The following is a 9,487-nucleotide window of genomic DNA, read 5'->3' on the forward strand; positions in this document are numbered from 1 at the left end:
ACAGGACTGTAAAATAAGTACAGTGTGTTTGGGGGGTACTTGTAGGAGGGGTTCAATGAATGAAGGAGATTAAGATGAGGATATATGTTTGATGGGCTTCATATACTTATAGAAAATAAAACAAAGAAACCTCTTGCACCTGCTTTAATTGGGGCAGGGAGGAGACTGAGGGGGAGAAATGGTGGGGCGATCTAACCAATGTACCATATAAGCCTATTTGAAACTGTCACTATGAATCCTCTCTGTACAATGAATATATCCTAATTTTAAAAATCTATTAAAAATTATCTATGCTAAGAAAAAAATAAGTAAATCGTTAATGATCAATAATCTCCAAAGACAAAATTCAGGCAGTCTGCATCATTTATTTTGCCAATACAAGTTATTCGTATTTTTATTTGGTTAGAAATATATTTAGATGATATCTAAATATCTAAATATATTATGATATAAAATGCAACCATTTGGAGTAATTGTGTCTCAAACCTTAATCATTCTGCATATTTATTTCAACAGATTCTAGTTGTAATATATAGTCAATGAAGTGAAGATATGTTTTAATATGTTTTACTTTTTATAAACTAACTAAAAATTTCCTCACAGTAGCTTCATATTGTATTTTATGGGGATAATCATGGGTGGAAAATAATGACTCATGATTATTAACAATGTATTATAAAATAAAAGTCACTATCAAATCATGATGCTGGTTTATCCACACTGCTATTGTTAAAGTAAAATTTAGTTATAATTCATAGATGAAATTGATACTCTGTTTATAATTAATTAGAAATACTTTTATCTTTAATGAATTCAATGTCATCAGGATTGTCAATATATTACCCTGCACGTTAATGCTATATGAGATTATTTTTAAGAAAATGTGTTTTGATAGATTATTTTATAAAACTATGAGAAAACTATTATTGCCCTGAATCATCTTACCAACATCAATTTCAAGCAGAAGAAATAGCCCAGAAAATATAAAAAGGCACAACTGATCTCATACAAGATGAACCAAAACATAAAAGGTGATGGGGTTAAAATCAAGGGGCTCAATGGAATTATGTCCAAAATGAAAAAGTTAGACTCTCCAAGGACTGAGGTTAAATTCCTAGAAGAGAGTATTTTGCTTCATTTGAAGACAAAAGTGAAGATTCCATATTGGGAAACAGAGGTGAACAGAAATTTTAGGTTCTGCTTAGGCTTATGAATGTGAACTTAGAACACCTGAAGATGCACAAGAAGAATCAAGGTGTAAATTCTCCCATCCACCTGCTGACTTGTTGGCGGCTAGATTATGATATTTTTTAAATGACAACATATGGATCAACACATTGAATTCAGGATTACAGAACTGAAAAGTGATGGGTAAAAACAATGGGAACCTACTAGATGAGAATTAGTGAAAGAGTGAATAGAAAGAAAGAGGGAAAACATTCTTATTCAAGTAAAAGATGCTAATGAATTAGATATCCAGGAAAAAAGTAATGCAGTATCAGCATATTGTTGCTATTGTGCTATTTAATAACACATTCTAGGTAATTTATAAAGAGCACAACGTTATTGGCTTATAATTCTGAAGGCTGAAAAGTACACTACCAAGGTGATGACATTATCAGTGCCTAAAAGAATTTCTGGTCTACACCTTGAAGATGGTGCCATGGATGCTGCATCCCTCAGAGTAGAAAAGTGGTATTTTTCACATGGCAGATGAGAAACTCATGATCTTTATATATGGCAGTATTAATTCCAAATCAACTTGTAAAGGCCCTACCTATTAATACCATCATAAGGGCAATTGTATTTCTCATGACACAGAAGAGAATCATTTAAGAAATAGCAGACAGAATCCTTAAAACAAATACTCATAATGTAATTGAGTCAGCTGGGTTATAATAGAATGAGCAATGGAGAAAAGAAAAAAGAGGAGATGAAAAAGGTAGTGTCAGGCAGATCATTCAATGGCCTACTGATGACAGAGAAGATGGGTGACAGGACAGTTCTTACTGCATTTGAGTAAACCTAAACTTATGGTAACTTAGGTCATGGTGGTAAAGGTGGAGGTGATGGTATTTGGCTTAATTTTGGGTATATTTTGAAGCTTGAGACAACATAGTTTACTGAATGATTATGCAGAGAGTACAAATGAAAGAGAGAAATTACTGGTCATTCCCAAGAAGAAAAACTTGTCACTATCTTAAAAATAAAGTTTCCATCAATTGTGACAAGAAAGATTTTGTGTATTGTTTATTGTAGAATTAATATAATGAGGTTTGCTATAGAAGTATTAAATTGGATATTTTTATTATTCTTTCACTTAGGCATGTCAAAGCGTTAATTTGGTATATACTTTTGGAATTCCAGGGATAATTTATCTTTAGAAATAAATTTGGGAATTGTTGGAATGTGGAAAATCGGGAAATCTATGATGTCTGATCATACTGCAAAAAGAATGATGACAGGTAGAGCTCATCATACGAATTCGGACTGGGCCTAGAGATAATCCAGTGTTTGCATGTCGGGAAAATTAGGGAGACATACCAATGACCAGTGAGAAGGGGTAGGAAATGGGGTTGAGTAAAACCAAATATTATGTGATGCTGAATGCTAAGGGAAGAAAATGATCTGGGAAACAATAAACTGATTCACTTTTAGGACATGTTAGGTAAGACAATGATGGGTGATTTAATCCATGTCAGCATGATAGAGAGAACTTTGAAGGATCTTCAAGAAAAACTACTGAGTGCTTCAGCAAACGTTTAATGGATTGAACTCAGAAGAAAATGAAAAGAGAATTTGAGGAGGTGGTCAATGCAGAGATCTATTTTGAGAAATTTCTCAATAAATGGGAGCAGAAAATAAGGCTTATACTAGAACAAGACGTGACATTCAGAGGGTATTTTTGAAAAGTTTGACAAAAATTTATTTTACTATAGCAAGATAAAGTAGGAAGAAGTGATGGAAAGAAAGAGAAACATTTCTTGTCTCCCTCAAAGGAAATAGAAACAAAGACTCTCAGAGGTTTTTAAAATTTTACTTTTTATAACACAGAAACACACACTTGCACATACACTCCACATTAATGAGGCCAATCTGGTATTACTTCACAGGTCTACAGTGATCAAATTCAGGATCACTTCATTCACTCACTTTCACCACCTTCCCTGCCATCTAATTCAACATTGAGGTTGATTTTATTTGTATTTCCATGTATGGAAAAGACAGAATACATGTGAAAGAGCACATAAAATATGGCTTTATTCGTCATTGGTACAATTATAACAGACTTCAAGTGTAACTCAAGACTATAGAATCCCTTTAGATAAATGTAATGTAGATTTTAAGATTATGGATGAATATTGTGATGTTATACAATATTAAAAGAAAGATTGTGAGCATCCTCTTAACACTCAAAACACAAGGGTAAAGCTTATTATAGTAAAGAATTAATTTCCAGAGACAAAGTAATAAAGTGAACACACACTAGGAAAAAAAATATAAAAAGGGGGGGAGGCAACATAAACCAACTGATAGAAGTTCCAGACAGAATTCCACGTAAGTACAGCTACCTTGTTTTTGACAAAGGTGCTGAAAAATACCTTGTAACAAAGAAAGCCTCTTTAACAAACCTATTTGGGCAGCTAATATGCAAAATAGTATAGAGGTTCCTCTTTAGCAGGTGATCCTATTGAAACTGGAACAGGTTAAATACTGAAACTAGATCCCTATCTCACAACTGCTACAAAATAACACAAAAGGACCAAAGACCATACGGAAAGACTGAAACTTTGAAACTACTACATAAAACATAGTGGAAATACTTCAAGTTATGTGAATGTGCAACAGCTTTCTGAATAGCACTCTAAAAGCTTAAGAAAAAAGAGGAAAATTGACCAATGGGGTCACATCAAATAAAAAGCTGATGTACGTTAAAGAAAGAATAACCAGAATGAGCACAGCTGACAAAATGGCAGAAAATTTTTTGCCAACTTTTCCTCAGAAAAGGGATTATCTATCCAGAATCTATACAAAGCTTAGTAAACTAAACTCTAAAAGAATGAATGATCCATTTAATTAATTGGCAGATGGATTGAACAGATCAGTCTCATAGGAAGTATACATAGCCAAGAGATGCATGAATATATTATTCACACTTTTTAGGCATAAAAGAAATATTATTCAAAATAATTTTGAGTTTCTATCTTACCTCCACTAGAGTGTTTATAATGAAGGAGAAATAAAACAAACAAATGTTGGTGAGTTTTTCAGAAAAGGAAACCCTTATACACTGTTAATGGGAATGTAAATTAGTACAGCCACTATGCAAAACAGTATGGAATTTCCTCAAAATATGAAAACTAGAACTTCAGTATGATCTAATTATACACTGCTATGTATATATTAAAAAGAATTAAAGTCGGATTACTGTTTAGATATCTGCCTTCCCAGGTTTATTGCTACTCTATTCACAATAGCCAAGCTATGGAATCAGCCTAGGTACCCATCTATGGATGAAGGAATGAATATTTTTGTATATGAAATTTTCTCAATCCTAAATAATAATGAAATTATGTTATTCACAGAAAAGTAGACCAAAAGGGAGATCATCATAAGTAAAATAAACCAGTCTTGAAAAGCAAGTTTCACATGCATGGAGAATTTAGGGGGGGGGGACATGTACATAAAAGGAGGACTATTTGGGAAGTGGAAGGGGGAGGAGGACAGGAAGAGAAGATAAAAAAGGCAAATAGAGGTGATGAATATTATCAAAATTCATCATGTGCATATACATAGTTGTCCTAATGAAACCACAGATTTTGTCCCATTAAAATAAAAGAAAGAAGATAATTCTAAGTCAAACCATTTAAATATTATTCACACTTCATAATAAAGTAGATTTTACAGGAACAAAAAAACCCAAGAAGAATATACAATTCTAATACAAAACTCATTCATTACCATTAAATTATATCAAGTTCAAAACAAAGCAAATTGATATAATGAACTCTACAAAAATACATAAACCCGTGATATTAATGCATTAGATTTCTTAAAATGGGTTTTTAGACAAATTTTGCAGTACTGACAATGAAAAACGTATTCAATTTATTCAATCTCTCTCTCTCTCTCTCTCTCTCTCTCTCTCTCTCTCTCTCTGTCTCTGATTATGTGGACTCAAATTCAGTATCCAATCAGATAATCTGGGATAAACTTCTCCTCTGAAAAGATCCCATTTATTCATAAGTACAATTTATCTTCTTTTATTTGAAGACCTATTTACAAGCAGGAAGAATTTTGATTTGGAAGTATCATTTTGGGGGAAACCATTCAAACCATGCCAGAGATTTTTTTCTATGTAACTCCAAGGAAAGGGTTGTTACAATGAATTAAGCAGAGTGCATGTACTTTGTTATCTCTGTAATCATATCCATGTATGGCAATTGCACCAGGAAACATTGAGTCTTACTACAAGTCCTAGAAAGATGTTACCATATCTTGGACTCATGAAAACTAGTCCCTGAATCTTTATGTTATGAAAATTTCAAGTTCTTGTAATGATAAAGTAATTCTGTTTATTTTCTCAGTATAGTAGAGTCACTCTTTTTGTTTTTTGAGAGCTGACAGCATCTTTACTAAAGAAAAGTATATTTATCACAGTCTTAGTCTACTAAGATAATCAAATTATGTGACTTTTAAAAATAATAAAATGAGTAGAATTGAAGCTAACATGACCTCATAAGGATACAGTTTCAAGGGAACATTTCAGTATTTAGTAGACTATGAAAACTCACTTCTTTTGAGGTTTATATGTGGGTTGCTACCATCTTGTTCTTAACTATGAGGTCAACCTGAATTTACTCTAGATATTATCTTGATTTTGCTTACACCCTCCCATGTCCTGGCACCTTCTACAAAATTAGTTCCTTAGACACAGATTCCTGAAATTTTATTAAAATAAACCATCATATCTGGTTCTTCCTCACAGGGATTAGAGCAATGAAACAGACAGTGGAGATTGAAATCATTTGTGAAATATCACAGAGCTGGACAAAAATCAAGGCAAGATTTAAAGCTCACATTGAAATAAAATGAAATAAAATGAGAAATCATATCATGCTATCACTTTTGTATGAAATTGCTGATGGTATTTTATTTCATTTATATTTCTATCATCTTAACTATGCTAGAAACCAAAGGCCATAGACATGGCCAAATCACAGCCTGAGGATGAGATGACACAAGGCTCCCTTCATTTCCTTGTTCCTCAAACTGTAGATAAATGGGTTTAGCATTTGAGGAACCACAATATACATCATTGAAGCCACAATGTTTTTGGTGGAAGAGTCAGTAACTGCAGAACTCATGTACACTCCAAAAGCTGTTCCATAGAATAAGGACACTACTGAGAGGTGAGACCCACAGGTGGAAAAAGCTTTATATCTTCCTCCTACAGTTGGAATCCTCAAAATAGAGGAAATAATTTGAATATATGAAAAAATAATCCCAGAAAGAGGAACACCAGCAAATACACTAGTAACTGTGTATATAAGGAGGTTATTAACAAAGGTATCAGAACAGGCCATCTTCATGACCTGAACAAGTTCACAAAAGAAGTGGGGAATTTCCAGGTCTCTACAAAAGGACAGCCTCAGTAACATCAGACTGTGGAGTAGGGCATTTGCAGTAGTAATGAGTATGGAGAGTAGAATGAGCAGTCTACAGAAACAGGGGTTCATGATGACTGTGTACCTCAGAGGGTGACAAATGGCCACATAGCGATCATAGGCCATCACTGCAAGGACACAACTTTCTAAACCACCAAAAATTAAGACAAAGCAGACCTGGGAGAGGCATCCTGTGTAAGTGATGTTGTGTGTCTGGACTTGGATATTCATCAGCATCTTTGGGATCGTGGTGGTGCTTATAAAGATGTCAGTGAAGGACAGACCAGAGAGGAAGAAGTACATGGGGGTGTGGAGATGGGAGTCAGAGCTGACAGCCAGGATGATGAGAAGGTTCCCCACGATGGTGACCATGTACATGGACAGAAACAGGCTGAAGATGAGTGGCTGCATTTCTGGATCATCTGTCAGTCCCAGAAGAGTGAATTCAGAAACACTTGTTTGATTTGTGGTTTTCATGTTCCTGCTGAATACTACAGAAAAGATGGGATGAAAAATGAGGTGAAGTCCTGATACGGTGGTCCATGCCTGTAAACCCATCAATTTGAGAAGGATAAGTAGGAGGATTGTTGTCTGGGCAAAAACAGGAAGCTATACTACAAACATATCTAAACCAAAAATGGGTTAGGGATCAAGTGGTAGATCACATGCTTGTTAAGCATGAGTCCCTGAGTTAAAACTACAGCACTGCCAAAAAAAGCAAAAATTTTATCTACAAGCAATACCACATCACAGAGGTGTGATAGTTTATATATATATATATATATATATATATATACATATATATATATATATATACATATATATATATGTATATATATAAAATGAGTATAATATAAATTAATGAAATAGCCTGTACAGTTTTATGGACTTACATTGATATGCTCTAGGTATGATAATCATCCATGTACCTTTTAAAAAACTTTCCCAGTGAATTTGCTGTCTCTAAAGATGGGAAAATAGTACTTGCTTTATAAATATAATTTTTCTTATTTATTTGTGAATGATATGAATATTTAAATCTTTGCCTATATTCTCCCTTTGTTCCTCTCATCTAATTATCCCACTCCTATCACCTAATTCCCATTACCTTTACTCAGCATCAACACTTTTACACCTATCATAGCAAAGTAGGACCTGGTAACAAAAAATATTAAATGAATTTTCCATATGAACTAGTTCATAGTTTCAAATAAAAACATAAAAATGAATTTCTCAAATCTATTTGCTAGAGGAAAGGTCCCAAATTGGCATTTCTCAGAATCATTTGAAGTATTTGTCAAGTTACAGAAGAAATAGCCCATGCCATCAGTTCCATGTAACCATGAGGATGTATCATAAACACAAAGTACAGAGTTGGGAGAGACAGGCTAAGAGATCTCAACGTACAACTTATGACTTGACTCTGAAAAATGCTCCCTAATACCTCAAGATGTTACAGAATTTTCACTCCTTAGTCATTATGAAGGTCTCATAATTCTCTTTTATGACTTCATCACATCTTCCTGAACATAGTCCCAAGGTTTTCTTTGCTTTTGAGATATGCACACTTATTAAGTTAATTAAAGCATGTAGGGAGCTTTCATTCAGGTGGGTATAATGATAATTAGAAAACCCTGCTTATAAACGTGAAGCTTACAAACATCTTGGGAAAAAAAAAGCAAACTGCTTTAGCAAATTCTAAGAGAAGCATTGTGCTAATGTGGGTGGCACTCTATCTCAACCTTATTGAACTTTTTCTTTAAAGATATGTAGTGGATCATTAAATATAGCAAACAAACAAATATTCAAAAGAAGTACAGGGCTCCATAAAAGCAGAAATTAAAACAATATGAGTGTCTTTGGAAGAGAGAGATTTATAAGATACCACACTTAAATATTCAAGTGTAGTACTAGTAATATCCATAGGGGCACTGGTCTTCTTCTTATGAATCAGTGTCAGATTTGGTGTTAAGATTAGCCTCAGACACCGTGAATTTAGACTAAGTTTCTTCATTAGTTTTATGAATGGGAAAAATCTTCAACTGGATATGGAGCCTGGTGCCCTCATTTCCTTTTTGGGAGCTCCTCAGTTGATAAGAATATTAGCTGTTGTGAGAGACTCATTTCAAGAACTATACTTCTACAAACATCACATTGAGTTTCATAAAAGTTTACATTTATGTATCTGAATACAGTTGGGAGTCCTAATGACGATGTTCGATGGTATGAAATATACAGAGAATAAGCAGCCAACTCAAAGCTGGGTATATGTGATTCTTGTTCTGATACTGCCTATCTTCTGCTTGTGGTGTGTGTGTATGTATGTGTGTGTTTGTGTATGTGTGTCTATCTGTGTGTGTGTGAGAGAGAGAGAGAGAAAGAGAAGAGAGAGAGGGGTGAGGGAGAGGGAGAGAGAGAGGGAAAGTGAGATAGAGAAGGAGAGGGAGAGGGAGAGGGAGAGGGAGGTGTATGTCTTCGCTGAGCAATAACACATGGTACTTTTCACTACTCAGAAGGAAGTGGTAAGCAAGGGTGGATGAAAAAATGAAAGAAAGAGAAATTTTAGCTTGATGAGTGAAAATTTTAAGAATGAATCTGGAATGAATCTACTCTTGGAAAATGTGGTCATGTATAAAAGTAAAGATTCACCAATGATTAAAATATTCATTAGTCTCAGACCTATGATAATATGAATTCCAATGAAAGTGAATTAAATACTACATAAATTAGAAAATGCTACACAAATTATGAATTCCTAAATTAGAAAAAAACTTACATGAAAAGAAGTATTTTTGAACCTGCACAATTATGAACTATGC

The 9,487-nt window shown here is 33.9% G+C and overlaps 1 protein-coding gene across 1 annotated transcript; it reads right to left on the reverse strand.

Moving 5' to 3' along the window:
- Positions 1 to 6,218: 6,218 nt before the first annotated feature.
- Positions 6,219 to 7,145, reverse strand: LOC109679848 (olfactory receptor 7G2-like). Its single transcript, XM_020154923.2, has one exon. The coding sequence runs from the start codon at positions 7,143 to 7,145 to the stop codon at positions 6,219 to 6,221; it is 927 nt and encodes a 308-aa protein (XP_020010512.1).
- Positions 7,146 to 9,487: the final 2,342 nt, after the last annotated feature.

Source organism: Castor canadensis, chromosome 16 (assembly GCF_047511655.1).
Source record: "Castor canadensis chromosome 16, mCasCan1.hap1v2, whole genome shotgun sequence".
Taxonomy (NCBI): domain Eukaryota; kingdom Metazoa; phylum Chordata; class Mammalia; order Rodentia; family Castoridae; genus Castor; species Castor canadensis.

Bases quoted from the DNA above. Each gene is read 5' to 3' on its own strand.
- LOC109679848 (XM_020154923.2), bottom strand. From the start codon at position 7,145: ATGAAAACCACAAATCAAACAAGTGTTTCTGAATTCACTCTTCTGGGA.